This window comes from Macaca mulatta, chromosome 1 (assembly GCF_049350105.2).
Source record: "Macaca mulatta isolate MMU2019108-1 chromosome 1, T2T-MMU8v2.0, whole genome shotgun sequence".
Lineage (NCBI taxonomy): Eukaryota > Metazoa > Chordata > Mammalia > Primates > Cercopithecidae > Macaca > Macaca mulatta.
The window spans coordinates 186,806,438-186,834,416 of record NC_133406.1 but is presented as its reverse complement, the minus strand read 5'-3'; the positions used below and the strand labels follow the sequence as shown (position 1 = coordinate 186,834,416).

The window sequence follows — 27,979 nt, the reverse complement described above, 5'->3', positions numbered from 1 at the left end:
TTTTTTTTTTTTTTTGAGACAGAGTCTCGCTCTGTCACCCGGGCTGGAGTGCAGTGGCCGGATCTCAGCTCACTGCAAGCTCCGCCACCCGGGTTCACGCCATTCTCCTGCCTCAGCCTCCTGAGTAGCTGGGACTACAGGCGCCCGCCACCTCGCCCGGCTAATTTTTTTTTTGTAGTTTTTAGTAGAGACGGGGTTTCACCGTGTTAGCCAGGATGGTCTCGATCTCCTGACCTCGTGATCCGCCCATCTCGGCCTCCCAAAGTGCTGGGATTACAGGCTTGAGCCACCGCGCCCGGCCAGTCTTCATCCTACTTTACCCCACTCAATCTGAATATTCAGAGAGTTAACCGGAGAAAAGCATTAATGTATCTGATTAAGGGGATTCTACCTCAGATACCAAAAGGAAAGTAATATAGTATATGATATATATACACACACACTATGTCACATTTTTAAAATTAAAAAACATCTGAATTCTGAAATATATGTTAGGGTTTGAGATAAAGGACTATAGACCCATATTCTATTTGTAGCAAGTCAAACTAGTTTTCCTTTACAATAGTCATAAAATTTCCTTTTAAATACATTTATGTTTAAAATAAATGACTTAGCTGGGCGTGGTGGCTCACGCCTGTAATCCCAACACTTTGGGAGGCCAAGGCAGGAGGATCGCTTGAGCCTAGGAGTTGGAGACCAGCTTGGGCAACAAAGGGAGACCCTATCTCTTTATAATAAAAAAAAAAAAAAAAAGAATAAATGAATGACTTAAAACACTAAGTAGATACAAGCTCAGGGAAATAAGATATGACTAAATGACAATAGTATGTGATAATATAGTTATGACAAAAATTATGAAGATAATATATGAATGGTTTAAACTGGGTATCTGATACTATGTCTGCTAGATTGCTTGCTAATAGCATTGACAGCAATACTTTTTCTTAACCTTTCTTTTAATCTGAAAGATCTTTTCTCCTGTATAAGAATTATCGTGTGGCTGGATGCAGTAGCTCACGCCTGTAATCTCAACACTTTAGGAGGCCGAGGCAGGCAGATCGCTTGAGCTCATGAGTTCAAGAGCAGCCTGGGCAACATGGCAAAACCCTGTCTCTACTAAAAGTACAAAAAACTAGTTGGGCATAGTGGTGCATGCCTGTGGTCCCAGCTACTTGGGAGGCTGAGGTGGGAGGATCACTTAAGCCCAGCGTGAGAAGTTGCAGTGACCAGTCTGGGTGATAGAGCAAGACTCTGTCACGCAAAAAAAAAAAAAAAAAAAAAAAAAAAGTCATGCAGCATAGGAATAATGACAACAAAGTAATAAGAGCTAACCTTTACTAAGCACCTATTATGGGTCATACATGCCAAGGGCTTTACAGAGATAATCTCATTTATTCTTCACAACCGTATAAGTTAGCTAGCTATCATTATCATCGTTCCCATGTTCCAGATACAAAAACTGATGTTTAGAGATTGCCATATTTATTGGTTCTATACTTTTTGGTTTTGTTTTTACATTTTATGCTTTCTGAAATGAAGATATATGTTCCAACTAATGGCATCTTAGATTCGAAGAAATATAATAAATGTTATTTTCCAACTAGGAAACAGTAGAAGCTGGAATTCAGACACAAGTCAGTCTGACTCCAGATCTCACACTTTGACACATCTGCCATACTGCCATTCTATTGTGAAAAAGGAGGTTAAGAAATGCAAACCTCTGCCAAGCTCTCCCAAAGGTAATCTAAAAGGGTGGCCTGCGAAGGACTTCGGGTTCAAAACCCTAGTTTCCAATTTTGACTCAACCATTTACTAGGTACAATCATGAATAAGTTGTACTCACACAGAAAACAGTTTCTAAAAGAGACTTCAGGATGCAAAATAAGCCTTCTTTTAACCTCACAGGGTTTTACAAAAAAAAATTTTTTTAAACAATTTCTTTTGGAATACTATGCAAATGTTAGGTAAAGCAGCATAGGACTTTACAGAAACCAAGAATAGACTCTGACTGGTACAATGTTGGTCAAGGGTATCTGGGCCTTCAAATCCATAGCTCCAGACCTCAAGAATATTCCCTTCTTTCCCCCATTCCTCCTTCCAACCCCTACATTCTCCAGGAGCCATTAATTATCTCACATCTCTCTATCCCCTACTTGCAAGACTAGCTCAGATTCACCTGTCATATGTTCTCTGATCACCCTGTATTTCTTTTTTTCTTTTTTTGAGACAGAGTTTTGTTCTTGTTGCCCAGGCTGAAGAGCAATGGCACAATTGCAGCTCACTGCAACCTCTGCCTCCCAGGTTCAAGCGATTCTCCCACTTCGCCTCCCAAGTAGCTAGGATTATAGGCGTCCACCATCACGCCCGGCTAATTTTTTGTATTTTTAGTAGAGACAGGGTTTCACCATGTTGGCCAGGCTGGTCTCAAACTCCAGACCTCAGGTGATCCACCCACCTCAGCCTCCCAAAGTCCTGGGATTACAGGCGTGAGCCACCGTGCCCAGCCTCATCCTGCATTTCTCTGCACAGTGGCACTGACTACAACTGTAGTTCTTTGTATGATTATCTGTTTTACATCCTGGAAGCTCCTGGAGGGCAGGAACCCTGTCTTTTTCCATTCTGTATCGTATCACATGCTAACTGCTTGATAATTAAATAGTTACTGGAGGGATGGATCTGTGAATGGCATAAAGGTAAACATCAATATTCCAAGTACATCAAAATTTGACCTTCAAATGATGAGGCAAAAAAATATAATAGATAGGGCTGATCAACTTCATCAGGATGACATCGGCCTTTCCACAGAAACCAAGGCTATCTAAAGAATGTAAAACATATTTTAAAGACGAAAAGGTTCTGGAGATGGATGGTGCTGATGACTGCATAACAATGTGAATATATTCAATGTCATAGAACCATACACTAAAAAACAGATTAAAAATTGTCATTTTTATGTTATGTATATTTTACTAAGTTTAATTTTTTTTTTTCCTAGAGACAGGTTCTCACTCTGTTGCCCAGCCTGGAGTACAGTCACATAACTCACTGCAGCCTCAAATTCCTGAGCTTACATGATCCTTTAGCCCCAGCCTCCCAAGTAGCTGGAACTATAGGCTAGCATCATCACATCCGGCTAATTTTTAAAGTTTTTTTATAGATACTGTCTCACTATGTTGCCCTGGCTGGTCTTGAATTCCTGACCTCAAGCTATCCTCCTGCCTCATAGCCTCCCAAAACGCTGGGATTACAGGCATGAGCCAACGCATTTAGCCAAAAAATTTTAATTATAAAATATGTCATTTTGGTTCCTAATATTTTGTATGTAAGCACCCTTTTTAAAAACAACAGTAAAATCCTGTGGACTTCCAGAGGTTAATACTTGCTGTCCATCCACTGATAAAGGAAATAACTACTATGAATTCAGCAATGTTTTCAAATGAATTTGTATTTTAATTAACCAAAACAGCATGTAAAAACATCTGAGAAAACAGCTGCAAACATGTTGGAGAAATGGTAATCATTCAAATGAAAGTATGTATGTCCCTTACAATAACTGTGATCTCCAGGATGGTCTGGCCATTGGCAGAAACCACTGAGCTAGCTAGCACTTCCATCACTCTACTCCTTGCCCTCTGAATAGTTTGAAGAGTGAAAGGCTCCCCTTCCCTTTCACATTTTGCCTTTAATGATTCAGTGAAATGGCTGATGTTATTGATACTGAAAAGTAAAACAAAAGGATAGAACAGTTCCACACAATTGTTCCTTAGTAACACCCAGAAGCCAGTAATGTACAACTTGCCTTAAATTACAGAGATACTTAGAACTTACTGTCTTCACTTTGATCCCTTCTAGACCAAAGAACAGAAAGCCAAAAATATATAACAGGGATCATATGAGTCACATCACATTCCTGCCTCTCAAAACAAAAAGATGGTTTGGGAGCATTTTAATCAACCCATTGCATCAGAATTGTCACTAAATTTAAGCCCCAAAACAGAAGCCTTTGTCCACTGAACCAGCAATGACGCAATCCAGCAGCCATCCAACAAGCATTAAATAAGTGCCTGTCATTTGCCAGCTACTATATCAGATGATGGGAATAGAGGTAAGACAAAGTCCCCACCTCTACTCTGGCTAATATGAAGAGGAGACAATAAAAGTCAATAAAGACAATGAAGTATTGAGGGGGGAGTTATAGAGTAGAGTCAGACCAAAGGAGAAAAATATGTTCTAGACAAAAAAGGAAAAAAAAGGCAGCATGTGCAGAGTTAGAGTCAAGTTAAGAAAAAAAGATATATTTGGTGTGAGGCAGAGACTGAATAGTCTATGGTGGTTATAAGAGCAGAGGACTCATGGGAATAGCAGAGTGGCTGGAATCAGAGCATGAAGTAACTCAGTTGAGAGTCTATAGGGGCAAGAGGATGTAATAATTCAGGACAAAAATGCCAAGATCCTGAAGCAAGGCAGGAGGGATCGGCAAGAGAATGGGTGGATAGTGGAACTGCCACATGGGTGCAGCTCAAGGACATGGGGACAAAGGAGTTGAAGGAATTGGTAATAAAGTGGTTGAAATAATAGACTACAAGGTCCAAACTGGATACAGAAAGGCATATACGTAGTCAGGAGGGAGCTGAAAGACAAAGAACATGGGGAAAAGGAACTGGAAATCCTGGTAGGATCAAAGAAACTGTACCGAAGCAGCAAGGACATGAAAGGGCTGCACCTGGAGCAAGGGCTCTTACACTGGGTCCATAGACCTAAGGGAAAAATTCCAGGGGTACAAACTTGAATTACACATTTATCTTTACTAAGATCTAATTAAAATCCAGCATTTCCTTCAACTATGAATGTAAGCAACAAATCGTAGTAGCATTAGCAGTTCCTGTGACTTTGTCACCAACAGAAATCACCAATATCTCCGTATCTCTATACAATTGTTACAGTTATCCTGAAATACCATTCCTCTTATCCTTACCTCAAAATAAGTTACTGGACTCACTGACAGATCTTGTTATGTAATGCAATAATTAAAAACCAAATATTACTGTATCATAAATTTAACATCTTGATAATTATATTTCAATATAACTGATTTTCTTTCTAATCCTAAGCACTTTATGCATTTAAGAACATGATTCTGAGAAGAAGTTCATGGGCTTCAACAGACTGCCAAAGGAATCCTTGGAACAAAAACATTTAAGGACTCTAGCTTACAGGGTAGAATCCTGGAGTTTCAAGCTCTGGCGGTGGAGTATTCAGGGGATAATTGGGCCTAGGTGATAGTTGTGGGTTGAGAGGGTATACAAATGGGTAGTGAAGAGGAGGAAGTCAAAGAATTGTGCAGACAGGGTGTCGGGCAGATTACCCACACAGACTCTGAATTACTCATTACAATCAACCTCAGGATGTAGAGTGGAAAAAAAAAAAAAAGAAGACTGTGAGGCAGTTTGCAAAATCTGATGATGGCAGAGCATGACCAAAAGGTTGACCATGATGTGGCTTAAGGGAAAATAGACATTATAAGCCCACATAAGGAGGAGTTTTATACTGAGAAGCTAAGTATCAGGTCACTGGTCCTGTTCTCTTTGTTCTATCTTTTCTCAACATCCAAAAATATGCTGCTTTGCCTTGTTCTACTCTGCCCCTCCAAAGTATCCTCCAAAGTATTCTCCATTCCAACTCCCATTTCTAAGTAAACAGGGCCTGCTATGACTTAAATTTGTCACTCAAAAAGGATGTGCTAGAAACTTAATCCCCAATGCACCAGAGTTGAGAGGTGGGGCCTAATGGGAGGTGTTTAGGTCAGGAGGACTCCACTCTCAAGAATGAGTTAATGCAGATTATAGAGACCACCCTGGCTAACACAGTGAAACCTTGTTTCTACTAAAAAAACAAAAATTAGCTGGGCATAGTGGCGGGTGCCTGTAGTCCCAGCTACTGGGGAGGTTGAGGCAGGAGAATGGTGTGATCCCAGGAGGCGGAGCTTGCAGTGAGCCGAGATCGCACCACTGCACTCCAGCCTGGACGACACAGCAAGACTCCGTCTCAAAAAAAAAAAGAAAAAAAGAAAAAAATACATAAATCAGTTGGGCATAGTGGCATGCACCTGTACTCGCAGCTACTCAGGAGGCTGAGGCAGGAGAATCACTTGAACCCAGGATACGGTGGTGGAAGTGAGCTGAGATCACACCACTGCACTCCAGCCTGGGCAACAGAGCAGAGACTCTGTCTCAACAAAAAAAAAAGCGGGGAAGGGATGTGGATCTGTAGCTTCTTCCCAGGTCTACTGCACTGCTAATGCCCTACAATCAGACTGGGCTCTACTCCCAGCTCTGCCACCTAGGAGATTGTGTGTGAGATCTGAGGTAAGTTTGCTGCACTACTAAGCCTCCCTCATCTGTTAAAAAAAGGGCGAAAACACTTCCACCTTGCTGACTTCACAAGATAGTTATAAAGATCAAATAATAATGATATCAAATTACTCTCTAGACTATAAGCACTGTACCATTATTGTTATTTTAACTATACTGAGAAAGTGAAAAAAAATAATGTTATGAGCATCAAAGATATGCCCAAATCATGGTCATCCTATTGTGCAGTCAGAAAAACCAAATACTCGAAGCTGCAGGGAATTACTAGGAAACTATTTATTTACAGAAAGGTACTTGGGAAAGAGTACAAATAATAAAACTATCCATGTAGACACACACATCTCAAGTAACACACATGAGAAAGTACTCACAAAAAGTGCTCAAAGCAAAAAACTCACTGGTTTTGATGGGTAAGATTTTCTAATAGGTAAAATGAATTGAGTTTTAAAGAAAGAAATGGAGAAGCATATTTTCTCTTCGTTATCTTTTATTTTTTTGAGATAGGGTCTCACTCTGTCACCCAGGCTGGAGTGCAATGGTGTAATTTTGGCTCATTGCAACCTCTACCTCCTGGGTTCAAGAGATTCTCCCCCGTCAGCCTCGTAAGTAGCTGAGACTACAGGTGCACACCACCACACTCTGCGAATTTTTTAAAAATTTTTTGTAGAGACAGAGTTTCATCATGTTGCCCAAGCTTCTCTTCATATCTTAAATGGTTTCCCAAGACCAAAAGATGCACCAGTTTTATCATTTTATCATTTAAGCCTAGTTCAATTCCACTTCCTCCAGAAGGCCTACTATATCCACCAGATGCTTTTTTTTTTTTTTTGTGAGACAAGGTCTCGCTTTGTGGTCCAGGCTGGAGTGCCGTGGCACGATCTCCACTCGCTATAACCTCCGCCTCCTGAGTTCAAGCAATTCTCCTGCCTCAGCCTCTCGAGTAGCTGGGACTACAGGCTCACACCACTGTGCCTAGCTAATTTTTCTATTTTTTTTTTTGTAGAGATAGGGTTTCACCTTGTTGCCCAGACTGGTCTTGAACTCCTGAGCTCAGGTGATCTGCCCATCTTAGCCTCCCCAAGTGTTGGGATTATAGGTACAAGCCACTGCACCTGGCCTCCAGATGCTATCTCTACATGCCTCCAGCACTTAGTGTTTACAGCTGTCATGTGACATAAGGTGACATAAAAAGTACCAAGCAACATGAAGTTAGAAAAAGAAGCCTGCTGCAAAGCAGAAAGCATGTGTTTTATTTTTTGCCCTTCTTTAAGTCTAGGACCAAGAAAACCTATTAGTTAAAACTAGCCATCAAGCCTGGTGATAGGCATCTATTGGCCTCAGCTCTTGAGCCTCAACCCAAAAGGGCACTTTATCTGCATGGGTCATTTAATTACAGGTCACTTTCGGTAGCTACAAATTGTGTAAGGATTCACTTTTGTCAGTGAACAGAAGTCTAGTATTTTAAACAATGTGCTTAATACCAGGGGCATACCCTACAGGTTTAGTATACTTTCTTTTTCTGTTTCTGTAAAATGTTATAAGCAGATTAAAAGTTTTCTCTTCCTAAACTTTTAGTTTTGTTTTTTAAAATAGAGACAGGGTCTCGCTCTGTTACCTAGGCTGCAGTGCAGTGGTGGAATGGTAGCTCACTATAGCCTCAAACTCCTGGCTCCAATGATTCTCTCATCTCGGGCTCCTGAGTAGCTGGGACTACATGCATACACCACTATGGCTAGCTAATTTTTTATTTTTTGTAAAAACCGAGTCTTGCCATGTTGCTTAGGCTGATCTCAAACTCTCAACCTCAAGTGACCCTCCAGCCTCAGCCTCCCAAAGCACTAGGATTACAAGCATGAGCCACACCGGCCTCTTTTCTGTCTTTTAGATTGTAATTTCCTGAGGGCGAAAAAGTACATTATTTTAACTTCCAACATGTTCTGTCACTCGATAAATGTGATATATAGGAAACAAGCAAAGCACTGGGTGGGAGGGGAAGATGACCTCTACCCCCTCCCAACCCACAGATTGCTTACCTCTTGCAGCGTCAACAAAGTATTAAGGATAGCTGGTAGTGTAGTCTGGACAACTCCAAATCTATCCTCTGTAAATGATGCTGCTACTAAGTGCGACAGACCTCAAGGGAAAAAAGAAAAAAAGGTTAAAAGTGAATCAAAATTAGGCAAAACTATTTGAAATACATCTATTTTAGAAAGGATTAATATTCTGAATATAAAAAGAAATAAAGGCTGGGCATGGTGCCTCACACCTGTAATCCTAACACTCTGGGAGGCTGAGGTGGGCAGATCGCTGAAACCAAGGAGTTCGAGACAAGCCTGGGCAACATGGTGAAACCCCTTCTCTACAAAAAATACAAAATTAGCCAGGTGTGGCACCACAAACCTATAGTCCCAGCTACTCGGGAGGCTGAGGTGGGAGGATTACTTGAGCCCAGGAGGCAGAGGTCGAAGTTAGCAAAGATCACACCACTGCACTCCAGCCTGGGCAACAGAGTGGCACTGTCTCGAAAATAAAAAGTAAAAATAAATAAAAAATAAATAAATAAATAAACAGAGGAGCAATTCAATAGAAAAATGGGCAAAAAAATTGGAATAGGCACTGAAAAAAGTACTCAACTGCATTAGTTATGAATAAAATAACAGTCTCTGGCTTTACATTCTATTAGGAAGAAAATTTTAAAAATAATATAGTGTTGGGTAATGATATGTGCCAGGAAAAAAAAAAAAAACCATGTGGTAAGGGCATACAGCTTGTGAGGACGATACTTTTCAGAGAATGGTCAGCAAAGGCCTCTGAGCATCATTTAAGCACTGAGAAGGTTGTATCTATATGATGAAAAGAAACAGCTCTTTAACAACTAAGTTTTCATAATTAACATAAGTTAACATAAGTTAAAAACAATCTATCTGTTGCACTTTTTTGAAGTAGAGAAAGATACAAAAGAATCCAGGCTCGACAGCCTGGGCAACATAGCAAGACCCTGTCTCTTTAGCTGGGTGTGGTGGCATGCACCTGTAGTCCAAACTACTCAGGAGGCTGAGGGAGGAGGACTGCATGAGCCCAGGAGTTCAAGGTTGCAGTGAGCTATGATCATGCCATTGAACTCCATCTTGGGAGACACAGCAAGACTCCATCTCTTAAAACAAACAAACAAAAAGACTAAGTGTGGTGGCTCACACCTGTAATCTCAGCACTTTGGGAGGTCAAGGCAGTAAGATGACTTGAGCCCAGGAGTTCGAGGCCAGACTGGATAATCTCATCTCTATAAAAAAAAAAATTTTTTTTTTTTTTTTTTGAGAAGGAGTTGCGCTCTGTTACCCAGGCTAGAGTGCAGTGGCATGATACCGACTCACTGCAGCCTCCACCTCCCAGGTTCAAGTGATTCTCCAGCCTCAGCCTCCCAACTAGCTGGGATTACAGGCACATGCCAGCATGCCTGGCTAATTTTTGTGTTGTTAGTAGGGAAGGGGTTTCACCATGCTGGCCACGCTGGTCTCGAACTTCTGACCTCAGGTGATCCGCCTGCCTCGGCCTCTCCAAAGTGCTGGGATTACAGGCGTGAGACACTGCAACTGGTCCAAATTTTTTTTTTTTTTTTTTGAGACGAAGTCTTGCTCTGTTGCCCAGGCTGGAGTGCAGTGGCCGGATCTCAGCTCACTGCAAGCTCCGCCTCCCAGGTTTACGCCATTCTCCTGCCTCAGCCTCCCGAGTAGCTGGGACTACAGGCGCCCGCCACCTTGCCCGGCTAGTTTTTTGTATTTTTTATTGGAGACGGGGATTTCACCGTGTTAGCCAGGATGGTCTCGATCTCCTGACCTCGTGATCCACCCGTCTCAGCCTCCCAAAGTGCTGGGATTACAGGCTTCAGCCACTGCGCCTGGCCCAAAAAATTTTTTTAAAACAAAAATTAACAGGGTGTGGTGGTGTGCAACCGTGGCCCCAGCTACTCAGGAGGCTGAGGTGGATTGCTTGAGCCCAGGAGGTCGAGGATACAGTGAGCCGTGTTCATACCACTACACTTGAGCCTGGACCAGAGCAAAACCCTGTCTCAAAAAAAAAAAAAAAGAACCCAGGCTCAGTTTCTCTGCTTACATACAAGAAAAAATTGTGCCCAAATCGAAGTACGCCTAAATATATTTTTCAAAATGATCTAAATAAAACAAAGATATAAAAACGAATCTGTACATTCAAAGACTGAGATCAAGGACCAGAACTGACCTTTCATCTTTCATGGATGATACTTCAATATTTAACTGACAGTTAAAATCACAGTTACAGTTCACAGCCAATGCTTACCTTCTAATGCCCAAATATGCATTTGGGCATCTGAAAAAACAGCCTGAATGGAGGCCTCTGGGTGCTACAAATAAAAACAAAAACATTTAAGTGAGTTCCCCTGAAAACTCCATTGTTTCCTTTAATTAAATATGTAGACTATAAAATAAAAAATTCACAGCTGCCTCTCAATAATTAAAATTTAAAATAAATTATTTTATATTTAACTTGGTGATTACTCATTTAATACAACAAAGCATTCTACCATCAACTCATTGTGTGGCTCTTGCCAAGTCTCTAAATCTCTGTGCCTCAGTTTCTAATTTAAAGTTACATATACTCAAACCACCTTGGAGGATTAGTACAAAGATCACTTAAGTGAATGGTTACAGAAATTCTTTTTAAAAAATTTGGCTGGGGCCGGGCACGGTGGCTCAGGCCTGTAATCCCAGAACTTTGCGAGGCCAAGGCAGGTGGATCACGAGGTCAGGAGTTCAAGACCAGCCTGGCCAACACAGTGAAACCCCCGTCTCTACTAAAAATACAAAAAATTAGCTGGGCATGATGGCAGGCGCCAGTAATCCCACCTACTCAGGAGGCTGAGGCAGGAGAATCGCTTGAACCCGGGAGGTGGAGGCTGCAGTGAGCTGAGATTGTGCCATTGCACTCTAGCCTGGGCAACAAGAGTGAAATTCCATCTCAAAAAAAAAAAAAGAAAAAGAAAAAGAAAAAAACTTAGCTGGGTGCAGTGGCTCATGCCTGTAATCCTAGCACTTTGGAAGGCCAAGGTGGGTAGATCATTTGAGGTCAGGAGTTTGAGACCAGCCTGGCCAACATGCTGAAACCCCATCTCTACTAAAAATACAAAAATTAGCTGGGTTTGCTGGCATGCGTCTGTAGTCCCAGCTATTTGGGAGGCTGAGGCAGAAGAATTGCTCGAATCCAGATGGTTGAGATTGCAGCGAGCCAAGATCACACCCGTGCATTCCAGCCTGGGATGGCCGGACGTGGTGGCTCATGCATGTAATCACAGCATTTTGGGAAGCCGAGGTGGGTGGATCACCTGAGTCAGGAGTTCGAGACCAGCCTGGCCAACACGGTGAAACCCTGTCTCTACTAAAAATACAAAAATTAGCTGGGCGTGGTGGCACATGCCTGTAGTCCCAGCTACTTGGGAGGCTGAGGCAAGAGAATCGCCTGAATCTGGGAAGCGGCAGTTGTAGTGAGCTGAGATCATGCCATTGCACTCCAGCCTAGGCGACAAGAGCGAAACTCCATCTCAAAAAAAAAAATAAATAAATAATAAAAATAAAAAAATTGGTCAGGCGCAGTGGCTCACGTCAGTAATCCCAGCACTTTGGGAGGCCAAGGAGGGCCAATAACCTGAGGTCAGGAGTTTGAGACCAGCCTGGCCAACGTGGTAAAACTCCATCTCTACTAAAAATACAAAAAATTAGCCCATGTGGTGGCGCATGCCTGTAGTCCCAGACACTTGGGAGGCTGCAGTGGGAGAATTGCTTGAATCCAGGAGGCAAAGGTTGTAGTGAGTCAAGATCGCGCTACTGCCCTCCAGCCTGGGCGACAGAACAAGACTTCACCTCAAAAAAAAAAAAAAACCAAAATAAAGACAACAACAAAACTGCCTACTTGTTATCGCTCTTAAATTGTCTACCTTCAACCCCACTCAAAGAAAAACCACCTAACCTTCGTTTAAAAAATGTTTTTATTTGTACAAATTATGGAGTACATGTGAAATTTCATTACATATATATAATGCTTGACGATCAAGTCACGGCATTTTGGGTATCCATCACCTGAGTATAATACGTTTTTGTGAACTGTAATCATCCTACTCTGGTATCAAACACTGGATTTATTCCTTCTATCTATCTGTGTATTTATACCTTTTAACCTACTTCTCTCCACCCTCCTCCTACCCTCTCTACCCATCCTTCCCAGTCTCTGTTATCTTTCCATTCTACTCCCATGTCATCAAATTTTTTAGCTTCCATATGTAAGAACATGCAATATTTATCTTTCTGTGCCTGACTTATTTCACTTAAGATTATGATGTCCAGCCAGGCGCAGTGGTTCACACCTTTAATCCCAGCACTTCGGGAGGCTGAGGCAGGAGGATCATGATGGCAGAAGATCGAGACCATCCTGGCTAACATGGTGAAACCCCATCTCTACTAAAAATACAAAAAATTAGCCAGGGGTGGTGGCGGACGCCTGTAGCCCCAGCTACTTGGGAGGCTGAGGCAGGAGAATGGAGTGAACTCAGGAGGCGGAGCTTGCAGTGAGCCAAGATCGTGCCACTGCACTCCAGCCTGGGTGACACAGCAAGACTCCATCTCAAAAAAAAAAAAAAAAAAAAAATTATGATGTCCAATTCTATCTATGTTGCTGCAAATGACATGATTTCACGCTGCCTAACCTTCTTTAACATACCACCATGGAATAGGGTGGAACAATTTGTCCATTTTAACAAATGCTGTCTTTGGTTATTTACCCAATGAAGCCTATTAAGTACCATATAACAAGCCTATTAAGTTACATTTTTTAACATCAAATAGCAGCACTGTCTATAATTTATCATATAATAGATCCACTTGCAAAACTGTGATCAAAATTAGCCTTTCACTTTCAAGAAAACAGGAGATCATGGTCACCATGTGGTCTGCCACTTACTGTCTCTGTGCCTTAGGCTAGCTACCTGACTCCTCTGAGCCCACCATCACACCTGGCTACTTTTTATCTGTAAAATGAATACATATCTTTTTTTTTTTTTTTTTTTTTTTTTTTTTTGAGACGAAGTCTTGCTCTGTTGCCCGGGCTGGAGTGCAGTGGCCGCATCTCAGCTCACTGCAAGCTCCGCCTCCCAGGTTTACGCCATTCTCCTGCCTCAGCCTCCCGTGTAGCTGGGACTATAGGCACCCGCCACCTTGCCCAGCTAGTTTTTTGTATTTTTTATTGGAGACGGGGTTTCACCGTGTTAGCCAGCATGGTCTCGATCTCCTGACCTCGCGATCCGCCCATCTCGGCCTCCCAAAGTGCTGGGATTACAGGCTTGAGCCACCGTGCCCGGCATGAATACATATCTCACAGGAATGCTGTTAGAATTAAATGAGGGAACTGAAGCAAAAACAGAGTATGGCACACATAAGACACTCACGGTGAGTTATTTTCCCCTTCTTTTAAAATCAAGCACTGAAGTAAAACTTCAGACAAACTCTCTTCCTTTTGGTGGAAGACAAGACACCTTCCTCTAATGGGTAGCCCAGAGTGGATTATTTTTTGGTAAAGGTTAATGGCTAGTTGGGTGGATCGTCCCTTCCACCATAGTGGAAAAGCAGTTTCAAGCCCCTGAAATGACTGTGTTATGTGTTATCTATACTCTATCAGGGTTGCTTAGACCTCTTTTTCCACCAGAGTATGACTCCCAAATAATAAATATAACAGATGCCAATATAAACTTTCACTTGAAGGTATTAATGGAGTAAGTGTGACATTAGATAATACTGCAATATCTGCAGAAAGAGAGGCTAGATTTTAAAAACTAAAAAAAAAAATTCTTTCTCCTACATAAGGGCAAAGGTTTTGCACATCAAACGATTAAAGACACAATAGCCACAGCCAGCAAAAACAGGAATGAATCTTTAGCTTCTACAACTAAGATTTTCTCTCCTGTGGCAGCTGGAACAGCGGATACACAAGTTGGGGAGTCATTTCATGTGTGGTCTGAATTATAACTTTTTATTCATCATAAATTTAACACCTGTGATATCATCATCTCTCTTTTGAACACCAAACTGGTCACAAAGATGCTTGTAGGACATGAGTCAAGAAGCACCAGATAGTCACACAAATTTGTTCACTTTGTGAAGATCCAGACAGCAGGAAGGGGTCCATGTTGCCTATCAACACAAAGCTGCCAGCAGCCAAGAGACTGGAGAGCCAACTAGACAGTCAAGCTTCGGAAGCCACTGAAGTGAGATGTGTGTCTAGGGCAACTATTGTTAAAACGGAGGTTCAGTGAAGCACTATGCAAAGCTGCCTGGCTTGATAGGATTAAGCTATAAAATATTTACAAGTCAGATCCTATCTGCTACTTTATTTCATATTTCATTTCCTCCCTCCCCATTCCCAACGCTATAACCACATATTCTTACCTTACTGAAAAAATACATTATCAGCACCCGTTTTGACAAGAAATTCTTAACCTGAGTTGGAAAAAAGGAAGAATTAACACATTTACCTTTTAAATTCTATTCTAATATAACACATTTCCTAGTTCTTCCAGACACTAACTTAAATAAAAAAATGAAACACTTCACATCTTGTGGGCAAAGAATACTTAGATACGCCATGTAACTAAATACCTTTGTACTATAAATTAGATAACCAAGATGAGCCAACTAACCTAAACTGTATTCCCATGTATACACATTTAACCCCCAAATTAAAGGCCTGACATTAAAAAAAAAAAAAAAAAAAAAAAAATTCTAAGTGATTTTGGTGAAATTTTTTTTTTTTTTTATTTCAGAAACAGGGTCTCGCTTTGTCACCCAGGCTGGAGTGCAGTTATATGATCATAGCTTACTGCCACCTCAAATTCCTGGGCTCAACAGATTGTCCCACCTCAGCCTCCTGGGTAGCTGGGACTACAGGCATACCACCATGCCTAGTTAATTTTTAAATGTTTTTGTACAGACAGGGTCTCACCATCTTGCCCAGGCTGGTCTCAAACTCCTGGGCTCAAGCAGTCCTCTCACCTCAGCCTCCCAAAGTGCTAGGATTACAGACTGGAGATATTTTTCAAGGCCATATTATTTCTCAATTCTCTATAACTGTCCTGCCCTTTAACCTCTTAATACCCCAAAAAAGAGAATCTTTCTCTCACAGGGAAAAAAAAATCTTGTTTTTTGAGACAGGGTCTCACTCTATCACCCAGGCTGGAGTGCAGTGGCATACTCATAGCTCACTGCAACCTCTGCTTTCTGGGCTCAGGTGATTCATCCTACCTTAGCCTCCCAAGTAGCTAGGACTACAGGAATGCACCACCACGCCCAGCTAATTTTTGTAGTTTTAGTAGAGATGGAGTTTTGCCATGTTGCCCATGCTGGTCTCAAATTCCCGGGCTCAAGCAATGCTCCCACTTTGGCATCGCAAAGTGCTGAGATTACAGGAAAAAAAATATCTTAAGACACAAAGTAGTTTTCTACTAGTTGACAATCCCGGGGGAAAAAATGTTCTTAGTATCAGCTAAAAGCTAACCGAACTAACTTAAAAGTGAATCTGCTCCTACCATACTCTCACCCAAAGCTGCATGACTAGTCAGAAGGCTGCAGTAAGCAGCACATGTCTGGTTGGGTAAAAGTGACACGGCAGTACTAATGGCATATAAAGCCATATGGGATCCTGAAGTTTATAAAATGCCTTTAACCATTAATTCCCTATTAATAAAGTCATTCCATCAGCAAACATGTTATAATTTCTCCCGATTGGGCATGGTGGCTCGCCCCTGTAATTCCAACACTTTATGAGGCTCGGGCAGGATGACTGCTTGAGGCCAAGAGTTTGAGATCAGCCTGGGCAACATAGCAAGACTGTGTCTCTACAAAAAACAAAAATTTAAAAAATTAGCCAGGCATGGTGGCATGCACCTGTAGTCCCAGCTACTCAGGAGGCTGAGGTGGGAAGATCACTTGAGCCCGGGAGTTCAAGGCTGCAGTGTAGCCATGACCATACCACTGCACTCCAGCCTGAGCAACAGACAGACCAAGAACCCATCTCAAAATTTTTAAAAAGTTCCTTGACCCCTCAATTCCTCACAGCTATTGCCCCATTTTTCTGCTCCACTTACAACAAACTCCTTGAAAAATGTGGCTTTTCTTGTGGTCTCCAATTCATCTACCAATCTCTCCTGAACTCATGCATTTTGGCTTTTGTCCGCACTACTCCAGCCAACAGCTCTTGTCAAGGACTCAGTGACCTCCACATTTCTAGCTCAACAGTTAATTCTTAGCTCCCGCCCAGGCTACCCATCAGCAGCATCTGATACTTCCACCTCCTCCTCCTTGAAACTCTTTCTTTCCTTGGTTTTCTACCCACCTCAGAGGCTGCTCCTCAGTCTCCATGCTATTCTTCATCTCCCAGACCTTTAGTCATTGGAGGGCCCCTTTCTTCGGTATCTCTTTTCTTCTGTATTTCATTCAAGAGTTTGCATCGAGTCTCATGGCTTTGAATACTACCTATACTCTAAAAACTTCCAAAGTTACATTTCTAGTCCACAACTTTCCCCTACACTACTGCTATATGCCTAATTTCTTACTCGGTATTTTCACCTGGTTGTCTCATAGGTATCTCAAAATTGGCATCTCCAAAATCAAACTCCTGACTTCCCTCCCCTCACCTCTATCAAATTTCCTTCTCCAGAAACATCAGTAAATTCCAACTCAATAAATTGCAACTATATTATTCCAGATCTTCAGGCCAAAATCTTTAACAGTTAACACTATTTCTAGTATACACCACAACCAAACCATAAGCTAATCCTATTCCATCTACTTTAAAATACATACCTAGACCTTGACCACATCTTACAGCCCCCATCACAACCACTCTGCTCACAGATACCACCATCTCCCACTAGATTACTGCAACAGCCTTAACTGGGCTTCCACACCTACCTTGCAAGAGTTTAGTGCCAACACAGCCCCTAGAGTAGCACTTTCAAAATGTAAGTTACATCATATCATTCTTGTGGGCAAGACCACACAGTGGCTTTCCATCCCACTCAGAGATGAAGCCAGTCTTTACTACAGCCGATGGACCCAGTGAGCCCTGGGTGTCTGTTACATTTCTGATCTTATCACCCACATACCACTCTCCTCTCTCTTACTCTGCTCCAGCCACACTGGTATCCACATTGTTCTTCACACAAGCCAAGTCCATTCCCATCTCAGATCCATTGGGCTGCTCCCTGCTCTCCCTTCAGGTCTCTGATCAATCATTGCCTTATCAGTGAGACTTCCCCTTATCACTCCACATAAAATGATACCCACTCCCCTAGGAACTCTCTGTCTTCCTTGCTCTATTTTTCTAGATAAGACTTAAGACATTTCAAATGTCTTCCTTCTTATGCATATTTTCCATATCTTGAATATGACCTATTCAGATGCATCTTACAGTCAATAATAGCATGTCATGGTTTAAGGTATCATTTTTTTCTTAATAGTACATAAGTCTTACAATTAATGATATTTTATATTTCAGAGAAACAGAATATAATACATTTGCTTACTCACTGATTTCCCCTCACTCGAATGTAAATATTACGTGGGCAAGGACTCTGTTTTGTTTGCTTTTTTCCCAGTGCCTAAAAGCATACCTTGGATATATAAAGAACTCAAATATTTCTTACATGAAATAATTCACAGATTATCAGGTTAAGCCATATGAAATTACAATGTGTATAGCTCAAACCAGTCAAATATTGGCTGTTTCATTTGAGTCAACTTAATACATGAAGCATCAAGAGAAAAACCCTTATTATTCCTGATGACTTACTCATGTGAGATCCCTAACGTTCTCAATTTTACATGCAAATATACATCTTATAACCATATCATCCTACCTGTTCACGTTTATTCTGAATCCATGAATAAATCACACTGGGCTGTCTCGTTGTCTTACCCTCAGCACTAATAGAGGTAGATGGAGAAGGATTAGAAAATTCAGTCATTTGCTGATCTATTTTTAAAAAAGAAAAGGCAAGATAAGAACTTAGGCTGTCTGATACTCTGCAACTATGACATTTAAAATCTTAGAAAATATATAATTCTCACCAGAAGCTGATGTCCATAATCTTGGCCCCCTTCTTATTAGCTGAGGACTTTGTGGTGACCCATAGCAAGTGTTTACATCAAAAATTCCAGCCATCCGATTCATTACACTAGAGCCAAATGGGGTCCCAAGGGGACTCACAACATCAGGTGTAGACAATTTTGAAGAAAACAGTGATGTTTTAACTAATGGTGGCACTGAAGGCCGAAGCATCTGGCTAGATTTTGGTGTCTGAAAAGTAGTTTCTTCTGTAAAAGAACAGATCCAGTGCTGAAGAGGCAATCTGATCCAAGCGGGCTAGAAGCAATGCTTTCAAATTTTACACATACCAAATTTTTGTTTAACGCATTTACCCAAAGCTCAGTAGATTGTTTCCATTTAGGATTACAGTCTCAAGATTCAGATTTTACTACTGCAATTCAAGCTCCACTCAAAGAGCTTTATACATCTTCTTCTGTCAGACTGATATAGTCTCTCTTGTTTTTTTTTCCCCCTCCATGAATATCTTCATCTTCAAGGTCAGTTTATCTAACTTTAAGCAATTTTGAATGAACTCATCAATTCACATTTTATTTCTAATTGGCAACTTTAATTACTGCATTAGAATCCATCCAGTTTTACTGCATTACTATTTTAAGTATTACTTGACTGAACAAACAAATCTATATTGTGAACATATACAGGAAAAAAATATTAACCTTACCCCATTTTCTCCAAAGTTTTTTCCTTTCCTTTCCTTTTTCTTTTTCTTTTCTTTTATTTGAGTCAGGATCTTGCTCTGTAGCCCAGACGCAGTGCAGTGGTGTAATCTCGGCTCACTGCAGCCTCAAATTCCAGGGCTCCAGCGATCCTCCCACCTCAGCTTCCTGAGTAGCTAGGACTACAGGCACACGCTGCCATGCCTGGCTAATTTTTTAACTTTTTGTAGAGACAGTTTCGCCATGTTTCCCAGGTTGGTCTTAAACTCCTAGGCTCAAGGAATCCTCCTGCACTGGCCTCCCAAAATGCTAGAATTACAGGCATGAGCCACCACACCTGGCCTGAAAGTTCTTTCAAGTTAACAAAAGTCACACCAAAGGCTAATTTGCCCAGAATATCTATAAATCTGATCTGTAAACAACTTTTTCAAAAGTCATCTTATGATTCTCCAATTTAGTAATAGAGTCTGTTATACAAAAACAAAGGAACTTTTCTTGCCACTCCAGCACAAACCACAAAAACAAATACACTGCATTAGGATTCCGATTCCATCTTCTTTTTTTTTTTTTTTTGAGATGGAGTCTCACTCTATGGCCAGGCTGGAGTGCTGTGGGTGGCACAATCTTGGCTCACTGCAACTTCCGACTCCCTGGTTCAAGTGAATCTCCTGCCTCAGCCTCCCAAGTAGCTGGGAATACAGGCACGCACAACCATGTCCAGCTAATTTTTGTATTTTTTAGTAGAGACGGGGTCTCACCATGTTGGCCAGGATGGTTTTGACCTCCTGACCTCATGATCTGCCCGCCTCAGCCTCCCAAAGTGCTGAGATTACAGATGTGAGCCACCTTGCCCAGCTGGATTCCATCTTAATAAAACCACCATAAGAAATATAAGAAATTAAACATCCCAAATACCAAATTTTCGTTATACGACTTTTCTCTTTTTTTTATTTTTCTTAAGAAGGAGTCTCATTCTGTTGCCCAGGCTGGAGTGCAGTGGCATGATCTCGGCTCACTGCAACCTACACCTCCCGGGTTCAAGTGATTCTCCTGCCTCAGCCTCCTGAGTTGCTGGGACTATAAGTGTGCAACACCACAGCCAGCTAATTTTTATATTTTTAGTAGAGACGGTGTTTCGCCATATTGGCCAGGTTGGTCTCAAACTCCTGACCTCAAGTGATCTGCCTGCTTCGGCCTCCCGAAGTGCTGGCTGGAATTAACAGGCATAAGCCACCACAACTGGCCCATTATATGACTTTTTAGAAGTTAATGGAAATTAGAAATCTTTGAAAAATCAATTTAAAAATAAGACTGGGGCCGGGCGCGGTGGCTCAAGCCTGTAATCCCAGCACTTTGGGAGGCCGAGATGGGTGGATCACGAGGTCAGGAGATCGAGACCATCCTGGCTAACATGGTGAAACCCCATCTCTATTAAAAAAAAATACAAAAAAACTAGCTGGGCGAGGTGGTGGTTGCCTGTAGTCCCAGCTATTCGGGAGGCTGAGGCAGGAGAATGGCGTAAACCCGGGAGGCGGAGCTTGCAGTGAGCTGAGATCCGGCCACTGCACTCCAGCCTGGATGACAGAGTGAGACTCCGTCTCAAAAAAAAAAAAAAAATTAAGACTGGAGTTTTTAAGAGTTTTACAATTATTCCTCAAAATATGGCTGAGTGATGGTATATGACAAAAACTTACAATAATGAATGCTCCATATTTGGTCAGACTCATGATCTACCCAACTCAGAATTACAATGATCTTTCTAACATGCTAATTTGATGGAACTAGCCTATTCAAAGTTCTCCAATGGCTCCATATCCCTATGGAATAAAATCTAAATTTTTTTTTGTTGCAAACAAGGCTTCCTTTCATCATCAAACATCATCTTACCCAATCGGACTCCTTTTGGACAGATTTCCTTTTGGCAGTTATATTGCATCATTATTTGTGTGCCTTCCACTAAAAGGTCAGATCCAAGAGTGTTTTTCATCTGTGATTCCCTGGCTTCCAGCACACTGCTTGGTATGCAGTAGGAATTCAATAAGTATTTGTTGAATAGAGGAATGCTGATCTGAAAGTTGATTAACATCTGAAACACTCTCAAACCTTTCAAAATCTGACATGTGTGAATTTATTTAAATCATTTTTCATATGTAATCTATTTGTTTTGGGGCTATGACCCCACCAGAGTAATGACTTTGAAACTCGATGAGTTTGCTTTGATCCATATAGTGATTTTTAAGTATCAAGATTAGTTGCCAATGTTTAAAAACTAAAAGACTTCACCTCAAAATTTTGAGATTTCAGCCTTCTCTTTTTCAAAAAGACCGGAAGTTCACAAATGGGATCCAAAGTCCCATATGGGAACAATGAAGCAGGGCTAACCAACAGCTTCCCCCTTCAGATGAAGCCCGTCCTTGCAGGTTCACCACTGACCTCACCCAGCCAGTTTCATCCATTTTCACTAAATGCCTGGCTCCAAAACACGTGAAACATTAAGTCCTTTTATCAGTCTTACATTCACAGGTATCTTCTACTTAAGGGATCTGGTGAACAAGACAGGTTCCTCCACCTCTACTTCCTCTCAGCTTTTGTCTTTTAAATGGAGGGGGTACTAACATTATGCCCCACTCCCAAATCACCCAATCGTCTCAGCTGCTCTTCTCTGGGACAGCAACTTTTTGTCTCTGGGCTACTGCAACCAGAACAACATCGAATATTATCTGCGAAAATTCACTTGGCTTTGTACTAAAGTAAGCTGAAGTCTCCTATTTAATAGCCATCATTTTGGTAGTGTTTTTAATGCTAACACCACACTGAACTTAATTTGTTTGAAATTTACCAACGAAAAACTGCACATACTTAGAGTGTACAACGTGATGTCTTGGGCTTAATTTTTTCAATCTGCAATGATACCCAGGTCTTTTTTTTGGTTCAATATGAGATGCCATGTTGGATCAATTTTCCCTAAAAATATACACCTCACACTCATATATGTATCCTTAGATTAACTACGGTCATCTCTCCCTTTTCTTTTTGAGACAGAGTCTCGCTGTGTCGCCAGGCTGGAGTGCAGTGATGCAATCTCAGCTCACTGCAACTCCGCCTCCCCAGTTCAACCGGTTCTCCTGCCTCAGCCTCCTGAGTAGCTGGGACTAAAGGCACATGCCACCACGCCCAGCTAATTTTTGTATTTTTAGTAGAGACGGGGTTTCACCATGTTGGCCAGGATGGTCTCAATCTCTTGACCTTGTGATCCGCCCACCTCGGCCTCCCAAAGTTCTGGGATTATAGGCATGAGCCACCGCACCCAGTCTACAACGGACATCTTTCTTAGGAAATAAAATGTAAATGTTTTCCCCTCTTAGTAGTCCTAGGGATTACCTGGAGAATTTAATTTCTTAGGTTCCACTGGGTAAGATGAAGACACTCTCCCATTCGTAGCTGCAGCTTCTTGATAGAGAACCAGTTTCTGAGTCATACCATTTAAAAGATTCAAACACTCCCTTGAAATGGCTGTCCAATTGTGGGGATGTCCACCTAGGAGGTCCAAACACCAGCTTTTAAAATGTAAATAATCTTATATTCTCCTCTTGAAGTGGGGGAAAAGGTCAGTAAGAAATTCTACTTTACGCTTTGCATCAGGACCCACTTTTCTTAGTGAAGCTACTGTTTATACTCATGACATCTAATACACAGCAGGAGTTCAATGAATATTTGGATGAATTAAGTTTCCCAAAAGTCTACAAGCAAAAACTTGCTATTTTACTATTTTACCACATACATACCAAAAAAAAAGAAAAAGAAAAAAAACCTCTCAAATTGGTCGCTAAAATAAAGCCAAACACTAGATCACAGGTTGAGTGAGAAAGACCAGGGTTACCTCACTAGCAGTATTAAACAGACTGCTATGACTGTGAACAATGAACTAAGACAATGAACACTAGGATGTCCAATGAGATGCACCTCCATGGTCCCCAGTGACCTCTAAACTGTTGTGTCTGACCCCTGGGCTTCCTTACATTTTCATGTATATAATAGCCCCTATTTGCTGTTACATCTGTGAGAATGACTCATTAATAATGATCACACTTCACACTCAGAGAGCTTACAGATCTATTATCTTATTATTTAACTTAAACTACTGCGTCCTATTCCTTTAAAAATTCCCTTATTTCTCATAGGAGATCTTTGTCTCCTAGAGTTATTATATAAAAATCAAGCAAGGTTCATTATGCATAAATAGCAGAGAAGTCCACTGAAAACTGGCTTCCCTATCCTATGTGCCAAATGATCATTCCCTCTTCACTTGGATCTCTCCTTAAATACTCCCTGCACTGCACAACTCAGAAGGAATACCACTTCACCTACAAACACACACGCATAATACTCTATCACTAGGCCTCAGGATATTTTGTACTACTGTAATTTGGGTACACTAGGAACTGTGTAACCATCCAATTAAATTTTTGTTTGTTTGTTTTTGTGATGGAGTCTTGCTCTGTTGCCCAGGCTGGAGTGCAGTGGTGGGATCTCAGCTCACTGCAACCTCTGCCTCTAGAGTTCAAGCAATTCTCCTGCCTCAGCCTCCCGAGTAGCTGGGATTATAGGTGTGCAACACCAAGCCCAGCTAATTTTTGTATTTTTAATACAGACAGGGTTTCACCATGTTGAAACTCCTGACCTCAGATGATGCTCCTGCCTCAGCCTCTCAAAGTGCTGGGATTACAGATGTGAGCCGCACCCAGCCAATTAAATTTTACTATGTGCTAGAATGCACACTCTCTGGCAGAGCAAATGCCACCCTTTTACGGTTTACCTGAATCTCTGGTAAAAAACATTTAGAGTATAGAATTCCTAGGTTAACTCAAATCTGATAGAAAAGCATTGTTATAGCTAATTTTCCACAGTATCAGTTCTGGGTTTCTCATGCTACTAAAAGGAGAGTGGTTCCAGTCAATTATATTTTTATATAACTGGATTTTATTTCCATGTAACATTTAACTATAGAAGGTTTATTATCCGGTGTTTTATCTGGTAATTCGCAAGCTTGGCAAAATAATGAAGAAATCATTAAAAAGAAGATGGAAAGCTGGATGGGTGTACTGGCTCACACCTGTAATTCTAACACTTTGGGAGGCCAAGGCAGGAGAATTGCTTGACCCCAGGAGTTCAAGGTCAGCCTGGGAAACACGGCAAGACCTTGTTTCAACAAAACTTTAAAAAAAATTAGCGAGGTGTGGTGGTGCACACCTGGTGTGCACCTATAATACCAGCTACTTGAAAAGCTGAGGTGAGAAGATATGAGCCCAGGAGTTTGAGGTTATAGTGAGCTGTGATCATGACACTGTACTCCAGTCTGGTGATATAGTGAGACTCTGTCTCTTAAAAAAACAAAAGAAAAGTTACCCAGGTTCTGTTTCCCACCAGTGCCTGGGACTGGACTGTTTTCCCTCCAGGAACAACAGAGAACTGGCAAAGTCACAGTCTTGAACAGCATGGCAAGAACAGTGGATAAGTGTTTCAGAGTTGCTGAGAGCATCCTTGAGCCACCATCAAATCTAGTTTCTTCCTAATTTTTTTTAAAGGGAGGCAGAGTAGCATAGCAGAAGGAGGAGTCCCTGTACATGGAGCCAAATGACAGGACTCTTACTCCAATTCTGACATTAACTTTATTTAAGCCAATCTCTGAGACTTAAATCTCCCATCTAGAGATTAGACCACCTAATTTTTAAGATCCTTCATAGCATTAAAAGTTCTAGAATTCTTTTTTGGGGTGGAGAGGGGGACAGGGTCTCACTTTGTCATCCAGGCTAGAGTGCAGTGGCGCAATCTTGGCTTACTGCAGCCTCAACCTCCTGGGCTCAAGCAATCCTCCCAGCTCAGCTCCCCAAGTAGCTGGGACTACAGGCACATGCTACCACGCTGGGCTAATTTTTTGTATTTTTTGTAGAGAAAGGGTCTCACCATGTTGCCCAGGCTGTTCTCAATTTCCTAAGCTCAAGTAATCCACCTACCTTGGCCTCCCAAAGTGCTAGGATTACAGAGGTGAGCCACCACACCCAGCCAAACTTTCAGAATTCTTAAACTGTATTTTTCTGCCCTAAAATTGTCAATGTACTGCATAATTTCTTCAGGTTAAGGAAATGAAGGAGCTGAAGGAAATAAACGCTTAAGTTGTGTAAGATTTAATTCAATACTTCATTTAATGGACTCACCGACGTCTGATATTTTATTAAATACATCATTCTCACCAAAAACTTGAAGTGAATTACTTTCTACACACATATGCCTAATCAGGTCTATTACTTTTAGCAATACCTGGTTGGCTGAGGCTAAAAACTTCTTGTCTTCGTGAAGGAGAATATTGAGAAAGCAACATCAGGTCCTGCAAGGCTAAATACTAAAAGGGGGAAAAAACATATATTATTTAATTTTTTTAACCTCTATATAAAATCTAATTGGGTTCATCATTATATATCCAAGAGGAAATTAATTAAACTTTTTCATGAAAAAAAAAAATCTCAGAACCATACCTTCCTTTCTAGACTTTCAGAACTTTCCTGCCTCTACCCTCCCTACCTACAACAAGTTCCAGCTACAAGGAACTACAGAATTCTCTGTGCTCTTTCCTATCTCTGTGGTAGGAAACTGAAACATCACTTCCTCCTGGAACTTTCCCTGGTTTCCCTCACACAAACATACACTCACATAGCTCTCAACCATGGCACTAACATCATGTATCGTAATTGAATGTTTATTGTCTCATCTGATTCCACCCACCAAACTGTGCGGCCCACAAAAAATGGAAAATCTTGCTATCACATCCAAAGGCAGTGCCTAGCACGTGACACATATTAATTTTTTTTTCTTTTTTTTCTTTTTTTTGAGACAAAGTCTTACACTGTTGCCCAGGCTGGAGTGCAGTGGCGTGATCTCGGCTCACTGCAAGCTCCACCTTCCGGGTTCAAACGATTCTCCTGCCTCAGCCTCCCAAGTGGCTGGGACAACAGGCACGTACCAGCACACCCAACTGATTTTTATATTTTTAGTAGAAATGGGGTTTCACCACGTTGGCCAGGCTGCTCTCGAACTCCTGACCTCAAGTGATCCACCTGTCTTGGCCTCCCAAAGTGCTAGGATTACAGGCATGAGACACCACGCCCACCTGCCCTATCACTTTTTTTTTCTTTACTGAAAATTTTCATCTTTTCCCAGGCAAATCTCTTTACTCACCCTTCAAGACACCATCCCTCTCTGAAGTTTTCTTTTATTGGTCCCAAGCAGAGTAAGAGGTCCCAATGTACTTGCCACAGTACATTTTAATTATTTTGGGTGTCTGTATTTTCCACTAGGCTGTGCTATGTCTTATTCATCATTCTACCAAAAACAACTAGCAGAGACTGATGTACCATCAAATAAATATTTGGTAAATAACCAAATGAGTAACTAATACTTTTAAGTTTCTCTAACAAATTAGCTATAATTAGTATTTAAAAGTAATTCAATTCATTTCCTTATTTGTTTATACATTTTTTTTAGAGTGTGATCAAAACTGGGTTCTAACTACTTTCTTTTAGCATTTCTGTTTGTTTGTTTAGAGATGAGGTCTCACTCTGTCACCCAGGCTAAAATGCAGTAGCAGGATCACAGCTCACTGCAGTCTCCAACTCTTAAGCTCAAGGAATGCACCTGCCTCCACCTCTCAAGTAGCTGGGACCACAGGCATGTACCACCATGCCATTCAACTAATTTTTTAATTTTTGTTGAGATGAGGTCTCCCTATGTTTTCCAAGCTGGTCTTGAACTCCTGGGCTCGAGTGATCCTCTCACCTCAGCCTCCCAAGTGCTGAACACCACACTCGGCCTCTTTTAGCTCTTTCTAAAGGACCTTTTAACAGGATCACACATATTGTAGATCTAGCTTAAAATTTCAACTTGCAAATTCAATTGAAACCATTTATGCTTACTTAGATTGATTTGTAAAATTACTGCAATTTCTTTAAATTCTTGATTGTAATTAGTTTTAGGATCATTACCAGCAATTCATACTTAAGGAGAGTTCACCGAATATCTATACATTACTAAGCACTATCTTTGATCACAAAAGCCAACTAATACTACAAGAGTGAAAGTTTTGATCCAGTGATCAAAAAATCAATAATGTTTTGTTATGCTATCATAAACTGTTTGTGAGAAGTTAATGTAGATGACTGCACATCACTGTATTTTATGCTTGGAAATATTCTGCTTCTGAATATAGAATTAACTAGCTTACACACATAGACTGTACTGTGCACCTGCATTTTAGTCACTTGGAATGAAAATTGAAAAAACAGACAGCATCAGCAAGTAGGTGATTTTTATTATACCAGTACGAGAATATTATAGGCCCTCAAAAAATACAACTACTTAAATATGCTAAATATTAAGTTTATTGAATAAAGTTAGAGATAACTGTGTGAAGATATGAAACACAGTTTTGGTACCTTTATGATGGGGGGAGGATTGCTATTTAACACTTTCGGAAGGCACTCATCTGACCCTTCTGCAAATGGTGGTTGAACAGGAAACACATGAGCCTATCAAATATAATTAAAAACCAAAAATGATTATTTTCATGATCATCTTACATTCAATAAGCATGCACAAATTAAAATTTCTTATAAAAATAGACAGCACAACCAAACTGACATATTTTGTGCTCCTTGCAAAGACAGGTTAAAGTTACATAAACCCAAACACACCATTTTTTTTTAATGTTACTTTCCC

General features: G+C 41.1%; 1 protein-coding gene across 4 annotated transcripts in view; it reads right to left on the bottom strand.

Annotated features, from left to right (window-relative positions):
* NDC1 (NDC1 transmembrane nucleoporin) overlaps positions 1-27,979 on the bottom strand; it is a 66,371-nt gene that overhangs the window by 12,085 nt on the left and 26,307 nt on the right. For all 4 annotated transcript variants that reach the window (XM_015140054.3, XM_077956101.1, XM_077956105.1 and 1 more), the window contains 8 exons: positions 27,697-27,789; positions 25,529-25,610; positions 22,592-22,747; positions 18,515-18,760; positions 18,304-18,419; positions 14,837-14,887; positions 10,686-10,749; positions 8,405-8,505 (listed from right to left, as the gene is read on the bottom strand). In XM_015140054.3, coding sequence (XP_014995540.2) covers positions 8,405-8,505; positions 10,686-10,749; positions 14,837-14,887; positions 18,304-18,419; positions 18,515-18,760; positions 22,592-22,747; positions 25,529-25,610; positions 27,697-27,789 — 909 coding nt within the window. The remainder of the gene's footprint in view (positions 1-8,404; positions 8,506-10,685; positions 10,750-14,836; positions 14,888-18,303; positions 18,420-18,514; positions 18,761-22,591; positions 22,748-25,528; positions 25,611-27,696; positions 27,790-27,979) is intronic.